This window comes from Sitophilus oryzae, unplaced genomic scaffold (genome assembly GCF_002938485.1).
Source record: "Sitophilus oryzae breed Bouriz unplaced genomic scaffold, Soryzae_2.0 scaffold_1639_pilon_pilon, whole genome shotgun sequence".
Lineage (NCBI taxonomy): Eukaryota > Metazoa > Arthropoda > Insecta > Coleoptera > Curculionidae > Sitophilus > Sitophilus oryzae.
In genome coordinates, this window is record NW_022146324.1 from 393815 (window position 1) to 419686 (window position 25872).

The following is a 25872-nucleotide window of genomic DNA, read 5'->3' on the forward strand; positions in this document are numbered from 1 at the left end:
CTCTCAAACTGTCACCCTCCATATTTTTTAGGTTATAAAAACACAAGTAATAATATATGATACATCTTAATAAAGGTTGTTATAAATAAAGTAACATCTAAATACATATTAGGCTAAAATTTATTTTGAAAATTTAATTTGATTTTTTTTTGTGTAAAATGCAAAACATAAAACAATACTTGTAACTTTCCAGAGATACATCCCATTATTTTAAATTGAATTAAATTGTTTATAGATGCCTTATAATGTATATTAAATGGGAACAAAATTATTTATGGAAAATTGTACCACCGCACAGTGCTTCGAACATATGGCTCTAGAGGACAAAAATGCAAAACTTCTCTTTTATTGTAGGCAATTTATTCAAACTAGGTTTGTTTGACACAAATGATGAGTCCTCTCATTGTACTAAATGATGATGTTCTTAGTCCCACGTTTATGAAAAAAAATCTTATAAATAATAAAAATGTTGGAGCTGTGTTCCATCTAAGGAAATAATAATTTATAGTATGAAAACGGTGTAAATATTAAATAAATCCCTGTGATAAAAAGAATTCGAATAACATTAGAACATGATTCCTACAATATAAACCTAATATAAGATAAAAATGTTTTTCTTTAATGAAAAAGAAACATTAATGATATATTTAATTAAAAAAAACTTTAGATACTATAAATTTACTTTAGGACAACAAAATGCATAGATCGTAACTACTCTGATTCAGAAGAATCATTGCTGACAGAACCTTCCAAATTTATAGTATCCAAATCACAGGTAGATGAAATATCCTCACATATAAGATATTTCTGTACATAATTTTCTAATATGTTACTTTTTCGCGTTGTTACTGTTCTTTTTGTTGGTATGAGGGGTTCGGATGTTAATAGTTACCTCTTTAATAGACCATATCCATATATTATTTTTTCGTTTTCTTGGGTATGAGGTTTAAAAAAAAAAAAATATACATAAATTGAAAGATGGAAACATTTTTTATGCCACATTTCGCTCCAACATAGTGGGCTCAGGCACAAGTGGTTATTAAATTGGACTGGAAGGTTCATCAATATCTAATAAAGAACACATTTTTTGAAATATAAATAATTTTGAGTTCTTGTCCTTATGATTAAGCCAAGTATTAACCAGATCGGCATTGCTTATCAATTTTACTCCATCTGAAAAGTATTAAAAAATAAAGTTCGTCGCAAGCGGACGCAGGTGAACTATACAAAAATTAAAAGTGTATGAATATGACAAGAAAAATATTCAATAAATACGATATGTTTTGATATGTTTTTTTTTAATGACTTTTTGAAGTTTGAAAACGTAAAATTTTTATACCCATTTAAGAATCTTCTTAAAAAATAAATAAAAACTAAACAATAACGAACTTGTTTAGAAATAAATTTAAAGTACATACCTTGTTTAACAATATCTATAGTGGCTTTCAATTAAGTACATACCGTTTAACTCCATATACAGAACTACTATGAATGTTATTCTTTTGCTAATATAAGATAATGATCGCAAAATTTATTTTTATTGAAAATATTTGCTAACAAAAAACGCTGTTTATGAAAAATAATATACAGGATGGTTGAACATTGCTATAGTATGAAATTAAGTTGCTAAGTATAAAATTACATATTCAGATATTAGTAAGTTTTAACTTTTTTTTCGATTTTTGTCCATGGGACGAAGCACTGTGCACCGTCCCAAAAATTAACTTTGAAATTGCATTTCTGAGTGAAAGTATAAATTCTAGTATAATTTGTTGTGTTTTGCTTAAAAGGCAAACATGTTATTAAATAATTTTCTAGACGTTTTTATTTTTAAAATTGATATAAAATAAACTGTTTAAAAATGTATAAAACAAGACCAACCTTACACAGGTTGAATTACACTTGTAAAAAAATATAAAAAAAAAACAACAAATTTCCCATACGTTTTAGGTGATTAGATTTGGTAATCCGAATGAACAAAAAAATATGAGGGGAAAAAAGCTATGTACATACATAATCTATTGTTATTTGGAACGGATAGTTAAAAATTATATATTCCAAAGTTCAGAGAGCCATACTTTTTGAAGAATACGTGTGCCATTGTCATAAACAAAATAAAGGATTATCATGACCCAGTCTTATTTCAAATTTATTAAGAAAAACAGTATTTTTTACTTTTTTTCGACAATTTCCTTTTAAAATGGCTGTCAAAATATATTTGCTGAAAATACAGAAGTAGACAAAACATTTAAATTAGACTGAAAAAGAAAGAATCTTGCCTACCACAGAACAAGCATGTCTCCACTGCCTAGACATATTTTAAGAACCATTTACCTCATACATGATGTCAAATCATTAGGCTAAAATATGGTTTAAGAGATCCCTGTAAATTTATGATAATTTCTAGAAAAAAAACTGATAATTTTCTTCAATCTGTTTAGAATAAAACCGTGACGTCACCGACCGCTTCACAATCTTCATACAGGACGCTGCTGATTAAATCAGTGGCTTCTACATTCGAGCTAACCGCTAAACGCTCTTGGAAAGCAACCCACACCACACAACTCATCGAAGATGCCGTCAATATTTCGAACTCAACCTGAACAGTGCTGATAGGAACCTCGGACAGCATGACCGATGTCAACGAAAGTTCCAACTGTTTCTACCAAGAACCGTACTGCGGAAGCACCGCCTGGTTCGTCATCAACATCATCACCACCACGATTACCCTCAGCGGTAACCTGCTCACCATCGGAGCGATCCTGTTCAGCAAGCGATTGAGTTCCGTCATCGCAAACCAATTCGTTTTCAGCTTGGCCGTTAGCGACCTGCTGGTGGGATGCAGCGTGCCGTACCACATGGCGTTCTACGTGGTCGAACACTTCGGCGCGAACAAACTGAACTGTCTGTTGCGATTCGTGCTCATCTCGTTCGCGTGCTCCAGTTCCATATGCAACCTGCTATTCATAGCAGCCGATCGGTACGTGGCCATAGTGTACCCGTTGCATTACGTCAGACTCATTACCAGGAAATCGTCGCTGGTGATGATTATTTTAGGGTGGTGCATGAGTTTCTCGGTGGCGGTGGTGCCGCTCATGTGGAACGACTGGCATCAGGCGCCCGTGTGCGAGCTGATCGAAGTGATTCCGCAGAACTACATGAACTTCGTCGTGTACCCGATGTTTATTCTGATATGGGTGATGATGCTGCTGCTGTATTCGAGGATTTGTAGGGAGGCCACCGGGCATGCGAAGAGGATGAGGAGTGCGGGTAGTTGCCAGAATGTGGCAATACTGAAGGACTCCAAAAGCATACAAGTACGTATATCTTAGTCGTTTCATCACTTAATCTCATTTTGTGAAGTTGTTCTTTTTGCTAAAAAAAATGATGATAGTGTGACACCATCATATCGTTTCTTGCAACCAATAATTCCTGTAATTTTTGTTGTACTTGCGGCTTTTACACTCATCGGCACGAAAAACGGGCACCTTAAAATTTTGATGTATTTTAAAGTTTTATATATTGTGTTCTAGTAGACCGATCTTGATGATTTTTTAAGCAATTTGTAGCGAAATTATTTGGCTCTTTAGAATCTTTTTTTAAATTATAAATGAATGTTCCCATCTGTCGATTATACTACGGAAAACAAAATGTTGATATTTTGGTGAAAGTTTGAAACACCCTGTGGAATATGTTAACAAAGTAAGGAATTTAAAAATAATTTTATCATCTAGGTGCATCTTTTCTCGACAATTTGCTTTTTGTTTCATCTCAATAGCTTTATTTTTGTTGGATATATTCGCATTTGAAAAAGATACTAACAATTTTTGATCTCATCATCTTTTCTCGATACTATTTGGTTCACCTCAATAGCTTTATTTTTGTTGGAAATATTCATTTTGGAAGAAGACACTAACATTTTTTCATAATTTTTACATTAAAACCATGCCTCTGCTTTTGGTCCCAGTAAACAGACCTATGAAATAGTGTTTATGATTTATGTAATGTCACTGAAATTGAAAAATCAAATTGTTATTGTCTGTTTGCTGTTGGGTAGTTACTCTAGTATAGATAGTTTTAAGCGTTCATTTCACTAGTCCGAAAAAGTAGCAAAATAAGCGTTCGGCATTTAACGTTTGATGTAAAACTGGCTAGGCATTTTTACATAAATGAAGAAGAGATAATAGATGAAGGGAAGATAAAGGATTATACTATATCCGTATTGTAGCACATTTTTAAACTTCTTTATTTTTAAGATTTTGATGGTCATCAACAAAATATTCCTTATCTTTGGACTATTTTTTTTAGAAAATAAAAACATAATTTAAAATTCCGTTACAATACGGAAATAGAATGAAGTTTTATGATTATGATTACAGTGATATATAATTTATATGGTTTTGTAACAAATTGCTCGCTATTTTATGGAAAATGCTGAAGCTCTACAGACCTTAATCAAGCCTTAATTTTGTTTGCACGTGTGTTTGGAATTTTGGGTGTGGTTTAACACGACAGCTTAACACGCCTTAAAATTTTGCCAAAATTCATCTGTCAAAAATTTTAGAAAATAGAATTGTTTTCCCTTGCATGTTATAATTGACAGATGGGAACTTTCATTTTTAATTTAGAACGAGATACTAAATTGTCAAATAATTTAGCTACAAATTGCTTAAAAAATCATCAAAATCTAACTAGAACAAAATATATTAAACTTTAAATAACATCAACATTTTAAGGTGCCCGTTTTTCGTGCCGGTGAGTGTATATTAAACATAATTTCATATTTTCGTTCATGACAAATGTGAGGGTCAGCTCTTAAAAATTATAAAACTAATTTAAGCACTCCAGATGGCTTATAAAACATAAAATAAATAACTTTGGTTAAATTTAAACACTGATTACTAGCTAAGTATGTAAAGCATATATTTTGAGGAAACTATAAAATTCTATAAATAAAAATAATCAATTGTGTGTAATTACAGAGAACATTATACCTATTAAAGTTATTGATAATATGGAATATTATTACTTCATATTTAGTGAAGAAATAATATGTGTGGCATACGGATGTTTTTATTTCGAAGTTGTAATGTTTAATATTGAGTTTCTTGTTGACAAACATCGTTACTATCTGACATGTTTATATTAATGTTATTAATGTTTTTACTATAGGTACATTATTGTCCTAGTCGAATAACAATGATTCATTTTACGTGTTTCTTTTTCCATAATTAAAAACTAACCATTTACCGTTAAATATACTTACGTACATATTTCTATTACGAAAATTGATGTATTTAGCGTACAAAAAAACTAATATTTATATTTTTTATGAACTGTCACCGCTTACGGCACAAATATATCATCTTTAGCATGATATATCGCCTTAATTTAATACCCAAAATTAATTTTCCGATGTTATAAAAAGGAAATTCCTAAAAAAGCAGGTACCTACTAAATTGAGCAAACTTGAGTGTTAGAATAGTTATAACATTAAAATTACGTTAAAGAAAATTAAGAGATTTTTTCCATGTACTTGGTTTTAGTACCAATTACATTAGAAGAGATAGAGGGGTGTCTCACTAATGGAATTACATATACAGGGTGGGTCAAATTGGACGTTTTAAAAGGAAAACCCCCTTTTCTATAGGAGATAGGCGAAAACTAATAATATCGGTGTCTGGAGCTCAATTTTATAAAAAAAAAACATATATTTTCAAATTGTCAATTCAATATTTTCAAAAATGTGCATTTTTAACAAATCGCTCTAACTTTTTTGCAATGGAAAATTTTGTATTTTTATGAAAACATTTCCAAATCACCTTTTTACGGAGAATTTAATTGTTTAAGTATAATTTTTTTAAAATTAATAATTCGATTATCAACAGAAAATTTGATTTTTTATGTAGGACACCCGGTATATTTTTAATTCATTGAAAAGAATTTAAAATTACCTTTCCAAAAATATAACATACTTGATATTTTGCTCGATTCCTCTTCGAGATATAAAGTTTTTAAAAATTCGCCCACTTTGAATAAGTAGGCTTTGAACCGCGCCGAGTGTAATGCCAAAAACTTGTACCTGTGAGCAGCAATTAAAACGAAAATAATATTTGCAATGAGAGATTTAGAATTTTATAACAATTTAAACTATATTTAACAACATCAACACATTTAAACTATATCTAATAACAATAAAAATTAATAGCATACCAAGACATGAGATTTTGCTACAGGTGTTCGACATATCGACCGTCTTCTGTTATAGACAGACGGGGCCGTTATTGAACATTTCTCGCAGAATTCATTAACTCAGTGGGGGGTGAAAGATACTCTCGCATAACCGCTAAGTACTTCAAATTATTGTCTAGATTATACGGGCAATTTAAAAATAAGAACCTTTAATCTTTCGCAAAGATAAAAATCCAAAGGCACTAAGTCCGGCGACCTCGACGGCTAACGGCCGGAATCTTGGTTAGCTAATCAGTTATTCTCAAAATTGGCTGCAAAAGTTAGGTGAACTTCAGCGTTTGGAGGCGGTGCCTCGTCTTGCTAGAATATGTTTTCGAGTTCCATTAGGGGCAAATCTTCAATAAGGCGTTCAAAGCCTACTAGTTATAAGTGGCGAACTTTTAAAAATTCTGTATTTCGAAGGGGATTATAACAAAATATCAAGTGTGCTATATTTTTACAAAGGTTATTTTAAGTTCTTTTCATTTAATTAAAAATATACAGGACGTCCCAAATAAAAAATCAATTTTTCAGTTGATAATTAATTAAACAATAATTAAATTCTACGTAAAAAGGTGATTTGGAAATGTTTTCATAAAAATAAAAAATGTTCTACAGTAGCGACTATATGCCAAAATTTCTGAAGCGACTTGTACGCTAAATTTCAACGTTAACACCTTAAAAATTATTTAGAATCATAAAAAAGGTCTACTAAAAACACACGGATTTTGATAGCCCAATCGGACTATTAGAGTATAAGTAGTTCGAAAACATTATTCATATTCACAATATGGTATTTACAACAGGCAATTCTATTGATATAATTGAAACAATAAAACCGAAATGTATTCCCATATTAAAAAAATATATATTTCATTTGCACAATTTAAAAAAATTGGACCATCGAGCTTCTTTCTCCTTCTGTCTCCTTTCCACTTCAGCCTCTTTCTCCAACTTATCTATCATCTTCCTCTGGTTCTCCCTGAAAGCCGCTATGGGATCTTCGTACTTTCTGTACACGCGCAACACCTCCCTTACATCGTCCACGTCATTGTCAGCGATAGCTTTGAGGAAGCCCACCAGGTCCAACAGTGACGTATCTTTGTCGTCCCCGCCCCAAGGTTGCATGCAGAACAAATTTTCGTTATCAAACAGAAAGTTGTCTTTGTTGGAGTCCACACAAATAACCTTGGAGAGGTTCCTGTTGAGATTGCACAAGGTTTTAACGTAACGACCTCCGGTAAACTTCGTGGAATCACGGGCCAGCTTGAAAGCAATCACATTTTGGGGATCTATGGCTTCTACTAGGGGAAAAGCAATCATACCTGGTTCCTGGGTGAAAATAATAATCTCGTAATGGTCTTTTACGGACTCCAAGAACTGTTCAATTAAAGGACGTTTTTTATATTTCATCCCGGAAGCGTGGGTCCATTCTGAGTGAACCAAAACCTCGTTCAGTTCGAGGACTAAAGTGTACTTGGGCTGAATGTATGGCTCTTTTAGAGGATCTGGAAGTAACTTTTCTGTAGAAGGTTCTTTAAGGAGTCTCCGATAATAACAAAGTTCCCTGTATGTTCTAAGCAGGTAAGCATCTATTGGATGATATTGACAAAATTCGTCTCTTATTGGTATGCCGTCATCGTCTTCTTCAGGAGCGCCTAGGCTTATTATAATGTACGCACTCAGGCAAGTAAATGATAGAGCTGATAACAAGTAAACTAATTGCGATCGACCTCTAGATTTTCTCTTAGGAATCTTTTCATCTAAACCTTTCACAGGTTTCTTATTTCCAGCATCACTAACTTTGGAACTAAAGCGTAAAACGTTAAAGTAAATCTGACTGTATTTTAGTATATTCCTATGCCACATTTGACAACGACATACGTCATTATCGTGCAATTTTGAAAGTAGTTCAGTTGTATCTAATAAACTTATCTTTCGTTATGTTTTACGGACTCCAAGAATTGCTGAATTCAAGGACGTTTTTTATATTTCATTCCAGAAGCTTGAGTCCATTCTGAGTGAACCAAAACCTCGTTCAATTCGAGTACTAAAGTGTACTTGGTATGCTCTTTTAGAGGATCCGGAAGTAACTTTTCTGTAGAAGGTTCCGTAAGGAGTCTCCGATAATAACAAAGTTCCCTGTATGTTCTAAGCAGGTAAGCATCTATTGGATGATATTGACAAAATTTGTCTCTTATTGGTATGCCGTCATCGTCGTCTTCAGGAGCGCCTAGGCTTATTATAATGTACGCACTCAGGCAAGTAAATGATAGAGCTGATAACAAATAAACCAGTTGCGATCGAGCTCTAGATTTTCTCTTAGAAATTTTTTCATCTAAACCTTTCACAGGTTTCTTGTTTCCAGCATCACTATTAACTTTGGAACTAAAGCGTAAAATGTTAAAGTAAATCTGACGGTATTTTATTATATTCTTATGCCACATTTGACAACGACATACGTCATTGCCGTGTAATTTTGAAAGTAGTTCAGTTGTATCTAATAAACTTATCGTTGACGCAGTTGACAAAAATGATTTTGGAAAGGTTCTTAATGAATTTTAGAAATGTATTAACAGTCAACCCCCAGTGAACTGTGTCAAATCGCGAGCCAGCTTGAAATCAATCACATTTTGGGGATCTATGGCTTCTACTAAAGGAAAAGCAACCATACCTGGCTCCTGGGTAAAAATAATAACCTCGTAGTGGCCTTTTACGGACTCCAAGAACTGTTCAATTAAAGGACGTTTTTTATATTTCATTCCCCAGAAGCGTGGGTCCATTCTGAGTGAACCAAAACCTCTTTCAATTCGAGGACTAAAGTGCATTTGGGCTGAATGTAAGGCTCTTTCAGAGGATCTGGAAGTAACTTTTCTGTAGTTTTTCTGAGTAACTTTTTTTGCAGCGCCTATTAAGCTTACTTGTACTAATTTGAAAGCTATCACGCTACGAGGATCTACAGCTTTGATCAGTAGGAAATCAAACATATTTGGCTCCTGGGTAGATATAATAATCTCTTTATAATACTGGTCTTTCAAGAACTCTACAATCATTAAGAACCTCAATTAGTGGAATAAATTAGTAGTTTCAATTAGCGTTTGTTCCTTTACTTTCAATGTAAGCATTCAGAACGTCTAAATTAGTGGTAGTCATTTTCAATTAGTAGGAAAAGTTAAGAAACTTTTGAGTTTTCCATTAATTATACTTCAAAACTTGCGATGAATGTTATTTTGGCCTTTGATTATCATTCGTCAAGATAAATTGTGGTTAGAAATCAAAAGTTTATTGTTTTATAAGCTAAATATTACGCTTTCTAGATGGATACCCCTTACTACAGCAAGCTGTTGCTAGGATATTCTATTAATTTTGATTGTGTTTTTTAGACATTGTGAATGATCGTAAACTAAAAAGTATAAAGTGTAATTGAAACCACTAATTTATTCCACTAATTACGAGGTTCTGAATGAAGTTAAAGGCTTTTTTATATTTTTAAAACAATAATACTATTAGCTTCTAATCTATGAATGAGATGTAAAATCTATTTATATTTCTACGACTGAAATGTGTTGTTGGCACTGTTTATCTAAGATCCTCTGACATCTCAGTACCTTAGTATTCCTTTCCCAAACAATCCTGAAGTTAAAGTAACTTATGTTACAGCTACAAAATGTTTGTTTTAAAAATGGAAAATTGCGCAACATATGTGTACCGGAAAAATAAAACATCACACATCGTCTATTTTAAAGAACAATACGCGTGCCTGCAATTACTGGTAACGCGATCTCAAAGTTCTCCAATCGACCGAGTAAAAATGGTTTTTAACAAAAAATCACCGATGCTTTCTAGTTTATTTTTAGTTATTTCATTTCAATAACCAGCAAGTCATCAAATGCACATTTTCCGACAAAAATCAAAACAGCGTAAAAATAAGAGAACATAATTATCTAATCGGTGAACATTATCAGGGCACTACATATCGATGAGGGGCAGAGGGGCCTATTAATGAAGCTAAGTTGGCGTTGATTTAGTTTTGAGTGAATTCCAATAAGTGCTTCGGCAGATTGTAAACAAGGCGATAAAGGGAATGCAATTTACAACAAATTGGAGTGATAATTCATACTTGACATATCAGGAAGATAGTACGGAATAAAATATAATCTCTCCTTATACTAAACTTACAGGCAAAAAATTCCGCCACGCTAAAATTTTAGTCATTTTTTTGTATATATATATATACACAATTATATTTTTAGTTATAATTTTACAACACCCTATAGGAAAATTCCTGTGGATAGTTTTTAGAATTTAGAATGAGTGGAGGGGGTTAATCACTGCGACCTTACAGATCTATTGTGTCCCCCTTTCTTGAGTTATAACTCATCATACAGTCCCAGGGCTTTGACAAAAGCCAGTCTCTGAGACGGTTTTACAGAGGATAGTTCTCCATCTCCAAAGTTCATAGTTGGTTGTCGTCTCGACGCACTCAATGATGAGGTGTTCTGGTGTTTCCCCATTTTCCCCACAGAATCTGCATTCGCCGTTTCTTCGGTTAGTTTTCGGCCCAAATACTTGTATCCCTGTTCCTCCTTTGGTTTTGGAAACATCAGTATACCACGTTATGAAACCACGTTATATACCACCCTCTGAGCAAACCTTTCTTTCTTCCAAAAAAAAGGTACTTCAAACAGGTTTACTAACTTCAAATTTTGAATTTTAGTTAGCGTTTAGCCTACATTATAAAGGAAGAAAAAAAATGCTAAATCTCGAATTCTGACCGAAACGTTGTATAAGTTAAAAAAAATAAAGACAATGGAAGTCCGAAACTCTTTTAGTTTCAATTCTGAATCATTGTCTACCATATTCAAAAAATACCTAGTTCTTAGAAAACTAGAAACAACTATTCTATAGAACTGTAGCTATCTCCGTTTTTACTGAATTTCAGTTTATGATATTAAATCAATGTACAGGGTGGTCGAAATTGGTCTGTTTTAACAGAGAAAACTTATTTCCTGACTAGATAGAGCAAAACCGGCATAGATGTCATGGGCTTGATTTCTGAGAAACGTTTAATGGCGTAAACCGCCTGTTGATATTTTCACTGCCGACTGAGATACGGGGTCTTTTTGAATTTTTTACCATTTTGAAAATTGCCCATAACTTTTTTATTTTGCGGAATAATAAAATTCTTTGAAAACGTTATTAAGGCACAATCCAGTGGCGTAATCATTTTTTTTTCTATACTTGCTCTTTTTGTCAGAAATAATAAAAAATATAATTTTTTAAATGGAAATCATAGTTGGCTATGAACTTAAAAAAATGCTGGCGTTTTACCCTTTCCAATGATCTATAGTTATGGACATCTATTTTTAAGAATGAGAGAAATATTAGGTTTTTGATCTTTATATCGAAGCGGGCCTTGATTTTGTATTGACCTATTTGCCTAATTATTTCTTATCACAATTTAATATTCTGTATTTTATCTGCATGATTAAAGACAGTATGATTAAAGACTTAATTACAATTAAATAAACAAAGAATAAAACTAAAAAAATGTATTTTTTGAGTGACGAATATAGTTTTCTAAAAAAAATCATCAAAGATGTTCAAACTGAGCACCCCCTTGTTAAATACACAATAAACATCTTTTGCGCACAGAGTTACAACAATTTATTAGGCGAACTGATGTAATAAGTCCAAAAGCTTGCCTAGTAGCCTTCTGTAATTCTTCTCTCGTCCCAATGGTTCTTCCCTCATATATAAGGCCTTTTAATTTCCCCCATAAAAAAATTCGAAAGGAGTTACATCACAGGACCTAGCAGGCCAAGATATGGGATCCCTTGTTCCAATCCAATTCTCTCTAAATTCTCCATTTAATAGTGCAGTTGTAACCCTGGCTTTTTAATTGTAAATGGTAATACTAATATAGAATGTTGATTTACCTTTTCAAAAGCCTTTAATTATGCAGATAAATAATGATATAGAATATTAAATTGTGATAAAAAAATAATTAGGCAACTATAGGTCAACACAAAATCAAGGCCCGCTTCGATACAAAGATAAAAAACGTAATATTTCTTTCATTTTTAGAAATAAATACACATAACTTTATATCGTTGGAAAGAGTTAAACGCCAGCATTTTTTAAGTTCATAGCCAACTATGATTTCCATTTAAAAAATTATATTTTTTATTATTTCTGATTAAAAAAACAAGTATAGAGAAAAACTGACTATGCCACTGGATTGTGCTTAAAAAAGTGCCTTAAGAACGTTTTTACAGAATTTTATTATTCCGGGAAATACAAAAGTTATGGGCAATTTTCCAAATGGTAAAAAATTCAAAAAGACTCCGTATCTCGGTTGGCAGTGAAAATATGAACAGGCGGTTTAGGCCATTAAACGTTTCTCAGAAATCGAGCCCATGACATCTATGTTGGTTTTGCTCTATCTAGTCAAGAAATAGGTTTTCTCTGTTAAAACAGACCAATTTCGACCACTCTGTACATTTCAATATTTAACTGTTCCCGATAGTTCGTCGTTAGTTAGTTAATTTCGTTGATACTGATTGTATCAATCTAAAAATTACTAAAATAAAAAGGTTTCTCTAGATTCAGCACGAGTAAGTTAAAAATATTACGTATCTTCTCAGTTGGCAAATTGAAAAGAAAACACGCTGATATTTTCAATAACCCTTGATTTTCTGAATAATTTCCCTTGACACCATAAAATATTCGATATCGTTTCCTTGAGAGCGAGAGAATATAGACATTTTCCAGCGATGAGTAAACACAATTTGTTTCAGTCTGTCAGGTTTACGTCTTTTGCATTAGGAAAAAGCGATATAAAGTTGTAGATATCGGTCACGAATTAATAATATTGCAACGGAACATTCACAGCACGCGTTTTATTATGTACGTTGATGTACAGTCCATAAAATCGTCAATATAATCGCGAAAACATCGACTCTAAGCTTAAATAAATCCATGGCAAATGCGTGTCGAGTGTTTGGTTAGTTCTATATCATCAAGAAAAACAAAAGTTAAAACATAAGGAACCATAGAGGAAATAATAATTTAAAAAAATATTAATAATTCCTACTTTTTTGAAACACCCTATATAGCGGGCACTCTAAATTCAAAGGTGACCACTAGGAACTCCAAAAATATAAGAAAAATGAATAAGGTCAAATTATGGCAAAATACTAAGTTTTCGTAATTTTATGCCCAATATGTCCATTAGGGTGAGCCAAAAAAGTAACCTATGGAATTTATGGGTTAAAATGAACCTAATAACCGAGAAAAAAATATCCCCGGAAGGCAGGATTTTCAGCTCAATTTAAAAAGGTGTGGTTAACATTCAAAGTTTTCCATTTAATTAACACGTAAAAAATATTTTTCTATTAAAAGTATGATAACTTTGAAACGGTTTACGATAAAAAAAATTACATCGCGGATTCTTATAGAGCATAAAATTTCCTAAAAAATCTATCTGAGAGTAATCTAGTTTCTTTTTACTAAATATGAAAAATTTTTAAACACTAAAACTGATTGATTTTTGATTGAAAATTGATTTTTTTCACTTTTCAAAGCTTTCATATTTAATTATGAATTATTGAAATGAAAAAAATTACTCTGAGATAGATTTTTTAGTAAATTTTATGTTCTACAAGAATTCGCGATGTAAAAAATGTTATTGTAAACCATTTATTACTTTTAACGAAAAAAGATTTTTTTACGTCTTATTTATTTATTATTTAAAGGGAAAACTTTGAATGTTCACCGACACCTTTTAAAAGTGAGCTAAAAATCCTGCCTTCCGGAGATATTTTTTTCTCGGGTATTAGGTTCCTTTTAACCCATAAATTCCATAGGTTAGTTTTTTTGGCCCACCGTAATGTCAATGACGTTTAAAAAATCAAAAAGATCCGAATACTTTCGAAGATATTGGAAACAAAAATGTAAAACGGTTATTTTTGGTAGTTGGGGGATGGAACCTTTGGTGTTATGTTATCTCGAAATAACCTTATGGATTAAAAGTTAGCTGACTAGCCTCTAGCGGTAACTGACTTTACAGTCCAGAAAAAGATAGAAAACTAGAATTAATCGATTTGATATTGTTTGATTTTATTTGTATATGAATATAACAACAATAATTCAAGGATTATGAATTAATGCTAATCAAACTACTTTAAATTTGACTGTGACTCGCTCATCGTCATCAAAATTCTAAGGTACTTCTAGAAGTGTTACAAACTTCAACTTCTGAATTTTAGGTAGCATTAAGCTTATGATGGAAGAAAAAAAATGAAAATTCTTAAAACCCTGCATAAAAGCATCTGTTCCATCTTCTAAACTTGTTACGGGCGAGAATTAAGGGGCTCAGTTCATTAGGGTGAGTTAATGTATCAGGACTGTGGGCACTCACCTTTATTCCCGTTCTGGACTCGTACCTGTTGATTTTTTGCTTGAACAAAACACTTGAGGATAGCGCGCGCTTGGAGGTGTACACTGTGTACTCGGCCGATCTTGTCTCTCTCTCGTATTCGACTACGGCTACGTACCCACTAAGGTTTTTCGGGTAAAGGATGGGAGGAAGGGATAGAATCCAACATACCGCCCACCAAAATGAAATATTTTCCATTTTCGTTTGAGAATAGTAAAGTAAAATAAAAAAAAAGTGAAAAAATGCGTTATGTTTAAAAGAAAGTGAGAGTGAAATTTATGAAGTTAAATTTAGAGGAAATTTAGAAAAATGCATTATTGGGGTTAATGCATGAGTGTAATTTAATTAAATATTAAGAGAATTTACATTTGTTATAGAGTAGAGAAAAGTAATTAAATAAGAGATGTTAATTATGTTTATAATGAGATTATGTTTTTTTTGCGATTATGTTTTTTTTTGCGATTATGTTTTTTTTTTTAGAGTAAATTTTAATTATGAGATTTGCAGTAAGGCAGTGGGCATATCTTTGTCACTGGTCTTTTAAGAATGCCTTTTGCTGTTTTTAAAGTAACCACGCGTGTAACACGATCATGGCCCGGGTGAATCTCTAAGACTCTTCCAATGCTCCATTTGAGCGGAATAAGATTATCATCCTTTTATTAAAACAACCGAGTTTATTTCTATTGGAATAGTAGAGTCATTCCATTTAGCTCTTTGTAAAAGTGTTTGAAGGTATTCTTTAGACCATCGGCTCCAAAAGCTTTGGTGCAAGCGTGATATCAACTGCCAGCGAGAGAGATGATTTAATTTTATCCCGGAAGATCATCTTCCGGAGGGGCGTTTAACGGCTCTAGGGTTAAAAATGTCCTGGAGTAAGAACTGACAAATCATTAGGATCAGAGCTTTGTGGACACAATGGACGAGAATTAAGCACTGCTTCTATTTGAACCAGTAGCGTATAAAATTCCTCATACGTGAGCAATTGATCACCAATGACCCTTTTAATGTGAGTTTTTACAGACTTTATTCCTGCTTCCCACAGGCCACCAAAATGAGGCGCGCTTGGAGGATTGAAGTGCCAGGAAATTTGTTCTTGCTCAGCGGCGGATTTTAGCATATTAATCAGTTCTCTAGAAGCTCCGACAAAGTTCGTTCCACAATCGGAATAAATATGATTGCAGCGACCTCTACGAGAAATGAATCGACGCAGCACCCAGAAAAGTCTCGGAGGAAAGGTCGGAAACCAGTTCTAAGTGCAAAGCTTTCGTGGCCATGCACACAAATAAGCAAATATAGGCTTTTACAGGACTTAGCACCTCGTGCACGATATCTTAATAAAGAGAATGGACCACCATAGTCGCATCCAACTTCAGAGAAAGGTTTTACTTGAGAAAGTCTTACAGCAGGAATATCTCCCATAATAGGAGGCTGAGGCATTACTGGATTAGCGCGAAAGCATTGAGGACATTTAAAGAGAACACTACGAATTGTTTTTCTAGCAGAAACAATCCAGTATTGTTGAGCGAGAATATAGTGAAGAGTTTGGGGACCGGGATGCAAATAGAGTTTATGAGTATATTCTATGAGTAGAGTAGTAAATTTATGATTATTGGGTAAGAGTGCGGGATGTTTTGAGAGAAATTTAGAGAAGCATTGCGCAAGCGACCACCAACTCTAAGAATTCCATTGGTGTCGAGAAAGGGGGTCAATTTTCTTAAGTATTTAGGTAGAGATTTGCAATTATTTATTAAGAGAATTTCCCTAGCATAATATTGTGATTGAACACATTTAATAATACATTCTAGAGTTTCATTTATTTCAAATTTCGAGAGAGAGAGGTTTTACGAGATTTAGAATGTCGAGTATTATAGAGAAAGCGTCTGCAAAACGTGACAATATTTATAATTTTAGAGAAAGAAGAGAACTTTTCAAAGAGAGTATCAAACAATGAGGGCTGTGAAGTACATGTCAATATAACTTTTCGTTGTTCTTCTTCAATTTCAGGGAAAGTAAAGATTGATTGCGGCCAATAAGATTCCGGTTGGCTTAGCCATGGAGGTCCCGCCCACCATAAGGCATTGTCGAGTAACTCGCTAGGTTGAAGACCACGAGAACCTGGATCAGCGGGGTTGTCTTTGGAGACTACATGACGCCAACAAGAAGGAGGTAATTTCTCTTGAATTTGGGAAACTCGATTGCTTACAAAGGTGTTCCACTTATATGGTTCACTTTTAAGCCAATGCAAAACAACCATCGAGTCGGACCATGCAATCGTACTAACATTAATAAGTTTATTAGAAAGAGAAGTTCTAACGAAATCAATTAACCTGGTCAGAAGTAAGGCTGCACAGAGTTCCAGTCTTGGAATTGAGATTTTTTGAGTGGAGCTACTTTGCCTTTAGCGCAGACAAAATTTGTTTTTACAGAGTTATCTGGAAGAATTATCCTAAAATAAATTACTGCACAATAGCCTTTTTCACTAGCATCACAAAAACCATGTACTTCCAGGGATAAATATTTGAGAGTGAGAAAATATCGAGGAACTTTGAGAGAGAAAATACAAGGTAATTCTTGAACGAGTTGATACCAAGAAGTAGCAATGTTATTGGGAGCAGGATCATCCCAATTTATACCTAACTTCCACAAATCTTGTATAATCAGTTTTAGGTGAAGAGTGAGAGGAACCAACATGCCACAGGGATCGAATATGCTTGCGAGTTGTGAAAGAATATTGCGTTTGTTACAGATTTTGTTTGTCAAGGACAACGCTGGTGAATCAAAGAAAAATTCATCTGTAGAGGGATTCCAGTTTAGTCCTAGAACTTTAGAGGAAGAAAGAGAATTTATATTTAAAGAGAGAGAAGAATCCATTTTGCATTCATTTGGAGATAACTGAGAAAGAAAATCTGAGCTATTCGAAGTCCATTTTCTAAGTTCAAAACCGCTGTGTTTGAGTATAGAAATGAGATCGCGTTGAATTTTTATAGCAAGAAGAAAGAGAATCGCAACCAGATATAATATCATCGACATACGTATCCTTATCTAAAATCTTTGATGCTTCGGGATATTTTACTAAATTTTCTAAAGCAATTTGTTTTATAACTCGAATGGCTAAAATGGGCTACAGCTTAAACCAAAAGTAACGCGAGTAAGTTTGTATTCTTGAATGGGCTCATTAGCGTTAAATCGCCATAAAATTTTGAGGTATTCAGTATGATTTTCATTAACAAGAATTTGACAAAACATTTGTTTAATGTCGCTAGCAAATACAATCAAATGAGATCTAAATCGAAGTAAAATAGATAAAATATCTGACTGTAATTTTGGCCCAGTTAAGAGAGTGTCATTCAAAGATTTATTTGTGTAATCTCGAGCGGAAGCATCAAAGACAACTCTAAGTTTGGTCGTGAGACTATCTGGTCGGATTACGCAATGATGAGGCAGATAATAAGAATAAGCGTTGGGAGAAGGATTTTGCACGGCAATCATATATTGAGAATCTAAATATTCACGCATGTAATTAGAATATTGAGAATAAAGTTGGGTGTTTTGAAGCAATCGTTTTTCGAGGGAGAAAAATCTACGAAGGGCGACATCTCTAGAACCTTCAAAGATCGGTTCCAAAGTTTTAAATGGTAAAGATACTTTATAATGTCCAGAAAGAGTGCGTGAAAATGTTTTACAAAAGTGTTCTTCGGCAAGCTTTTCATCTGAAGAAAGCGTCGAGGATTGTGGAACGTCCTCTAACTCCCAGAATCTTTGAAGTGATTGATCCAAGGAAGCATAAGAGGTAAGAAAGTATGAGTTTACAGAGAGTGAAACACTAGATGTTTTAACTCTTCCTGTAATTATCCATCCAAATATAGTTTCTAAAGCGACGGGTTGATCTGGATCTGAGAGGAGTTTGTTTCCTGTTATCAAGAAACCATAAATATCTGCACCCAAAAGTATATCTACGGGTTTAGAGAGGTGAAAGTTGGGATCAGCTAAGGGCAATTGAGAAAACTTTGAGAACTGTTCAACGGGAAGAGAATTAATCGGTAAATTATCACTAATTTCGTTTAATATAATAAACTCCAAGGAGTAGATCGGATCAGACTTTCCAATAGGTTTAATGTTGCATCTAACACCGTGAGAACCTTTGGAAATATTTTTCCCGATGCCACACAATTGGATGGGGAGGAAAAATTTAGATAAACCTAATTTATTAAAACAAGATTTTGAAATAAAGTGACTTTCACTTCCACTGTCAATTACAGCGCGTATTACATGAAAATTACCCCACGCATCTTGAACATTGATTAATGCTGTAGAAAGAAGAGCTTTATTCTTATGTTTTGCAAATAAATTTGTAGATACAACTTCTGAGATAGAGCTGCTTGCTTGCAGAACTGGAAGAGTTTGCGATGAAGTGGATGGAGGAACGTTTACAGGAGTTGTTATTTGACCTTCGAAATGTAAAAGCGAATGATGTTTTTTGCCACAAGTTCGGCATGAGGAACGAGAATTACAACTCTTAGAAGAATGTCTAGTGCCGAGACAGTTTGAGCACCAACTTCGGGATTTAATTAAATCATATCTCTGTTTTGGAGTAAAAGCAATAAAATCTGGACAGTTATAAATAAAATGATCCTTGTTACAAACTTGACAAGTTAAATTTTGTTTCAACTGAGTGTTGACAACAAAGGAAGAGGTAGGTTTATTTTTATAACTTTTTTGTGAATACTTCGTTTTAGTTTTGTCATAATTACTATTTTTATTAAAATGAGAAAACGATTTAGTTAGAGAGATTGTATCTTTAGCTGAACATTGTTTTTCTAAAAATTCAATGAGTGTATCGTATGATTTGAGGTATAGCATATCTTGTGATAAAACAGAGCCACATTCCAGTTCAAAATTAGTTTGCAAAATTTCTGGAAGTCTATCATAAATCATATTAAATAGCACAAAACTCCAGCTCTCTGTGGGAAAACCCAAGTTATTTAAAATTGTAATATTACGAGTATAAATATCAATCATATTTCTTAGAGCTTCATGATTATTTTCGTTAGAGATGGGCTTAATATTTTCTAGAGCCTGCCAGTGAGCTTTTGCAATCAAACGTTTCTTATCGTACTTATTTTTTAAGGCTTGATATGCTATATTATAATTTTGATTGGCAAGTGGAGTACTAGATACCAAAGCTAAAGGAGGACCTCGTAAGAAACTCACTAGATAGTTGTATTTCGATATATCACTAAGAGACGAGTTACAGTGTATAAGAGAATCAAACATATCGATAAATGTTTGCCAATGTTTAAATTCACCATCAAAATGGGGTACCTCAATTTTAGGAAGTTTTACCGAACATTGAGCAGTAGTGTTTTTGTAATTGTGTAGTATCCAGCTCCGATTTCGTTTGCGGAAATAAATTTGTGAATAATGCTTCAATGTGAAAATAATAATCATTAAATTCAGTTTGAATTTTGACATGAGGATCAATATCGCCATTATCCTGTGCGGAAACTAATAAAATTATATTATTATGAATCTTATCAAAAGTTTTATAAATATCTTCTAAGTGTTTTGCTCTACATCTAAAGTTAGGGTGAAAATTCGGATCTTCAAGAGCTTGATCAGCGGATTTTTAAGTTCTTTAATTTTAGTAAGTTCTACAGAGCGTTGAGCTATAAGAGTTTTTTAATTTGCGAGCGTCTGCAGACATAGCGAAAATGAGTATAATAATTAATTAGAGCGTAAGAGAGAAATGAATGCTATAATGTGAGAAAATAAAATATAGAATATAATAATTAACTGAGAGAGAGAGAGAGAGAGAGAGAGAATGATATATTCTACAATAAAATATTATATGAGAAAATAATTATTATATTTTTACCTTATAAGGTGAGAAAATAAAATATTATAGAATATAATAATTAACTGAGAGAGAGAGAGAGAGAGAGAGAGAGAGAGAGAGAGAGAGAGAGAGAGAGAATGATATATTCTACAATAGAATATTATATGAGAAAATAATTATTATATTTTTACCTTATAAGGTGAGAAAATAAAATATTATAGAATATAATAATTAACTGAGAGAGAGAGAGAGAGAGAGAGAGAATGATATATTCTACAATAGAATATTATATGAGAAAATAATTATTATATTTTTACCTTATAAGGTGAGAAAATAAAATATTATAGAATATAATAATTAACTGAGAAAGAGAGAGAGAGAGTAATTAACTAAGAGAGTAAGAGAGAAATAGAATAATTCACTGAGAGAGTGTATGTGTGTGTGTGTGAGAGAGAGAGAGAAAAATAATATTATTTTTTAATTAAAATTAATTATATATTATAATAATAATTATTATTTATTAATTAAAAATTAAATTATTAAGAGAGAGAACAGAGTAGAGTTGAGACTAAATGCGTATCGATAAATTTGAGCGTGAAAAAAATATCCGGACCAGTATCGCGAAACAGCGCTAGATATCGCTTTTAACACCGGTACGGCAATTTAAAAATCGATCGGTCGGTGGCAAATTCCTGGCCAGTGGAACCAGTGACAAAAAATGTACTACCTTTTTACTGCGTTAAAGAGAAGATAAATATAGATTTTGTTCGAGAATTTATTTTATTGAATATATTTAAAATAATATATTACAAAAATATTAATGATATTTAGATAATTTTGAGAAATTAATTATGATAATCAATTTAATTGAGTATAAGTAAAATATGTACGTGGTTCAGAAAGGGATCTGCGGCGGAAGGACCAATGCTACGGGCGAGAATTAAGGGGCTCAGTTCATTAGGGTGAGTTAATGTATCAGGACTGTGGGCACTCACCTTTATTCCCGTTCTGGACTCGTACCTGTTGATTTTTTGCTTGAACAAAACACTTGAGGATAGCGCGCGCTTGGAGGTGTACACTGTGTACTCGGCCGATCTTGTCTCTCTCTCGTATTCGACTACGGCTACGTACCCACTAAGGTTTTTCGGGTAAAGGATGGGAGGAAGGGATAGAATCCAACAAAACTACTATCAGCGTTACAGCATTGCCGGATCATTTGAAAAGTGGTAGCATATTTGTTATTTTAAATAGAACACCCAGTATATTATTACGTTTTTGGAAATTACTTTCAAGAAAAAAATGAAAATTCTAAAAACCCTGTATAAAGGCATCTGTTCCATCTATCTAAACTACTATCAGCGTTACAGCATTGCCGGATCATTTGAAAAGTGGTAGCATCTTTGTTATTTTAAATAGAACACCCAGTTTATTATATCGTTTTTGGAAATTACTTTCAATATAAAAATGAAAAAAAAAATAAATGAAAAATATTTACTTTCAAGAAAAAAAATTAAAATTCTTAAAATCCTGTATAAAGGCATCAGTTCCACCTATCTAAACTACTATCAGCATTACAGCATTGCCGGATCATTTGGAAAGTGGTAGCATCTTTGTTATTTTAAATAGAACAACCCAGTATATTATTAGGTTTTTGGAAATTACTTTCATATCTCATATTTTTTTCTACTATACTACCCTATACCTATCTCTTATAGTTTTCGAGATCAAAATAAAATATGTGTAAAACTGACACAAACATGATTTTAAATAAGCATTGGTAAAATAATGAATTGAACAATTTTAAAGTTAAATTTGGAATATAACGAAAGTTGAAAACAAAAGTTTAATAACAACAATGTTGAAAACAAAAGTTTAATAATAAAATAAAATTAAAATAAAAATAGTTTGGGTACCTAAGTCGACTCAGCCTTAAATGAGTACTTGGGATTCACAATCCTGAGGTAATAATAGGCGGGTGAAGCGTAGTACTAGCCACATTACCTTCCTTGTATACCGAACGGCTCTAGTATGGCAAGCTGTACCTTGCTATATACGGGAGCTATTATTATTATTATTATGAATTATTGCTAGTCAAACTTCTTTGATATTATTTTGAATTATACATTACCCGAGAAAAAATAACCTACAAAAAGAAATGAGATCACATCAAAAACATAGAATAAAAAAAAAGTCTCGCAACACAATTCTTCCACTATAAAAAGTTGTGAGATCTCACCTAAAACCAAATCAGTTTATTTTATTTAGTTTCTCTTTAAACACTAACCAAAAAACTTTATTCTTAAGTGCACTATTTAGATTTACTTAGTAATCGAAATGGTAGATTATTCTTTTATAAATTGTACTGAAGCTGTGGTTGGTTCCTTGTGAAACATCGTTGAAATATTAGTATTTTAATAAAGCACGCTTTTAGATGTTTCAAAAAACTTTTAATAAGAGTAACTTTAACTCTACATATATGTTTCGGCTTGTTAGGCCTTTTTCAAGAGTTTTTTAAGAACTAATCGTCTAACTACACTGTAACTATATATATATTTGCTATGGGGGTGGGTTCAGAGAGTTTACAATAGGGGTAATAAAAAATGTGTTTAGAAATCCTTGTTGGTCGTTATAATTATATAATATATTATATTATATCATTTTCAATCATCAATTGATATATATAATATATTCTTTTATAATTATGGTACCATGAAATTGCCAAGTCATTATAATTATTACAGAAATAAAGACGTATAATATTGATACTAACAAGTTATAACAAAATTCTTGAATAGGTGCTTAAAGAGAAACTAAATAAATAAATTAACTTTGTTTTACATGAGATCTCACAACTTTTTAGTGGAAGAATTGTGTTGCGAGAATTTTTTTATTCTGTTTTTTATGGAATTCAATTTTACTTATATTTTTTTATCCAAAAATACCAAAACAAATTTAATATAGATTAATTAAAAAAAAGAGCTACCTAATTTAAACACCCACGATTACTAATTTCTTGACAATTTTGACAAGTTTTGAAATTTAGGAGATTTCACCTAATTAAATATTAAAACCCACTTTCTTTACGAAATTCGATAATTTGAATTTCATAAAGAACTTCCTAAAACTTCGTAAAATTATACCGTATGATTGAATAAAAACGGCGTCAGCGATGGCTATGAAATGAAGATCGCTGTCATTTTATATGTAAATTTATATAGGAAATGCCATCGATCGTCATTTCCAAGCCAACTGGACGCCGTTTTTATTCGATCATACGGTATATAAAAACAGGAGGCTTACAATGACTAATTAAAATTTAAAACTTTATACAAAAAGCAATTATAAAATATATAAAAAAATTAATAAATTTTGAAAGGAACATTTTGGAAAGGAAAAAAAATAAATCGTTTGAAAACCTGATCCCTATTATTAAAATTATTAATATGCCTAAAGGCTATTTTTAAAATAAAAGCATAGTACAATTTTAAATGATTTCCTAGATTTCTTTAATAATGTGTTTCGATACTAAAAATAATTCGAAATTGTACAATTGAACTAATTTCCAACTTTCCAAAATAACAAAAGATGTAAAAACAAACGATATGTGCTAAAGATCAAGTAAAAGAAAGATTGACTGGTATTTAAAACAGTTCAATTAACTAATACAAATTGTTAGTATTACCGAATCAAGCACCTGTAAATCAAAATATCTGTTCTTTTTTATATTATATGCCACTGGGTTAAAAGTCCAAGGAGACCAATTTATCAGCGTCTCTTTTCTTTAATATATCCAACCAAAAACTATTTTTATGTCTTTTCCCCAAACGTGACAAGGGATTCCCCGTCATCGGGAAAAAAACAAAGAGTATAAGAACAAGTATTACATACATGGAGCGGACAATTAAATATGAGTAAAAAAATCGGGAATTTTTTCTAAAGGACCTTCAACACATAACGTTTTACCTGTCAGTTTTACGTGTCAGGTAAAACGGAAGATCGTCTAGAAATTAGTAACCCCGTCTATACATAATGTTTTACCTGTCACGTAGGACGAATTAAAATCTAACTTAAACACTGAAAGTTTTACTTGAGGTGTTATTAATTATGGCATTATATTTAATGAAGTTGAAAAGAAAAATACATTCAATCTTACTGCAAAATTGTGTATTTAAGCTTCATTCAGAACCTCGCAATTAGTGGTAATTAAATTACACTTTATACTTTTTAGTTTACGATCATTCATTGTAGAAGACCCTGTCTTTTAATTTCCAGAATGCTCTTGAGGCGCCGCTAATCCTATGCTGAAGTGCAGAATTGATATTGGCCTTTTCCGAAATCAAACTGCCGAGGTAATTGAATTCCGCTACATATTCCAGTAGTTCTCCGATTTTTATAGCATTGTTGTGATCTTCCGGAGGAGTGCATCATTTTGGTTTTGTCGATGATTAGTTTAAGGCCCAAAGCCTCGAATGCCCAGGTATATGTGTTCAACATCTCTTGTAATTGTTGTAACGTTTTTGCAACTAGAGCGCAGTCATCAGGGTATTGAAGTTCTGTGATGAATTTTGTACGTGTTTATGCCCTGACTCTTTTTATATTGAACAGACCGCCGTTGTATCTGTATCTAAAGCCCAATCCTCTCTCCTGCAGTTTGCTGTCCACTATAATGGAGAGCGCTGCCATGAATATGTTGAATAGGAGAGGCGCTAAGACACATTCGTGCCTAACTCCTGTATTTGTTAGAAAGGGATCGCTCAGTGATCCATGATGTGACACCCTAGACTTGTTGTTATGGAGGATTTTACACACTGTAAGAAATTTGTTGGGTACTCGGAATTTTTTCATAATTGCCCAAAGTGCGTCTCTGTTTACAGAGTCGAAGGCTTTCGTTAGGTCGATGAATGCAACATAAAGTTTAGACTGCTGCTCTTTTACTTTTTCCTGTAGTTGGCGCATGGAAAATATGGAATCGACGGTGCCACGGCTGGTGCGAAAACCCGTTTGCGATTCTGGAAGGATTTTTTCTATATGTGTGTGCAGGCGGTTTGATATAATTTTTGCAAGAATTTTTCCTCCGATACCCAATAGTGATATTTCCCGGTAATTTCCACTGTCTGATGTACTTCCTTTGTTGTTAAATATAGTCACTATATTCGCCTTGCAAAAGTCCTGAGGTCTCCGCTTTCCCATATGACATCGAAGAGAGCCTTAAGATGATCAGTAAGTTATTTACTTACTTATAGATTTCCGCCGGAATCGCGTCACAGCCAGCTGATTTGCTGTTTTTAAGCTGTTTTATGGAGGCCTTTATTTCCTGTTCTGTTATTGGGATGTCTAATAGATCGAGGCTGTTATACTGTAATGC

At 32.8% G+C, this 25872-nt stretch overlaps 3 protein-coding genes across 3 annotated transcripts in view; 1 reads left to right on the top strand and 2 right to left on the bottom strand.

Moving 5' to 3' along the window:
- LOC115880587 (serine/threonine-protein kinase SMG1) overlaps positions 1–25872 on the bottom strand; it is a 122793-nt gene that overhangs the window by 48014 nt on the left and 48907 nt on the right. The window lies entirely within an intron of this gene.
- The window catches only part of LOC115880591 (5-hydroxytryptamine receptor 1A), a 29401-nt gene continuing 5979 nt past the window's right edge, over positions 2451–25872 (top strand). Inside the window, exon 1 of the mRNA XM_030897863.1 lies at positions 2451–3317. Coding sequence (XP_030753723.1) covers positions 2631–3317 — 687 coding nt within the window. The 5' untranslated portion in view covers positions 2451–2630. The remainder of the gene's footprint in view (positions 3318–25872) is intronic.
- On the bottom strand, positions 7043–8116 carry LOC115880592 (mitochondrial import inner membrane translocase subunit TIM50-C-like). The gene has a single exon (XM_030897864.1). It carries the CDS (start codon positions 8098–8100, stop codon positions 7105–7107), a length of 996 nt encoding a protein of 331 aa, XP_030753724.1. The 5' UTR covers positions 8101–8116; the 3' UTR covers positions 7043–7104.

Coding starts and splice junctions, on each gene's coding strand:
- LOC115880592 (XM_030897864.1), bottom strand. CDS start 8,100: ATGTGGCATAGGAATATACTAAAATACAGTCAGATTTACTTTAACGTT.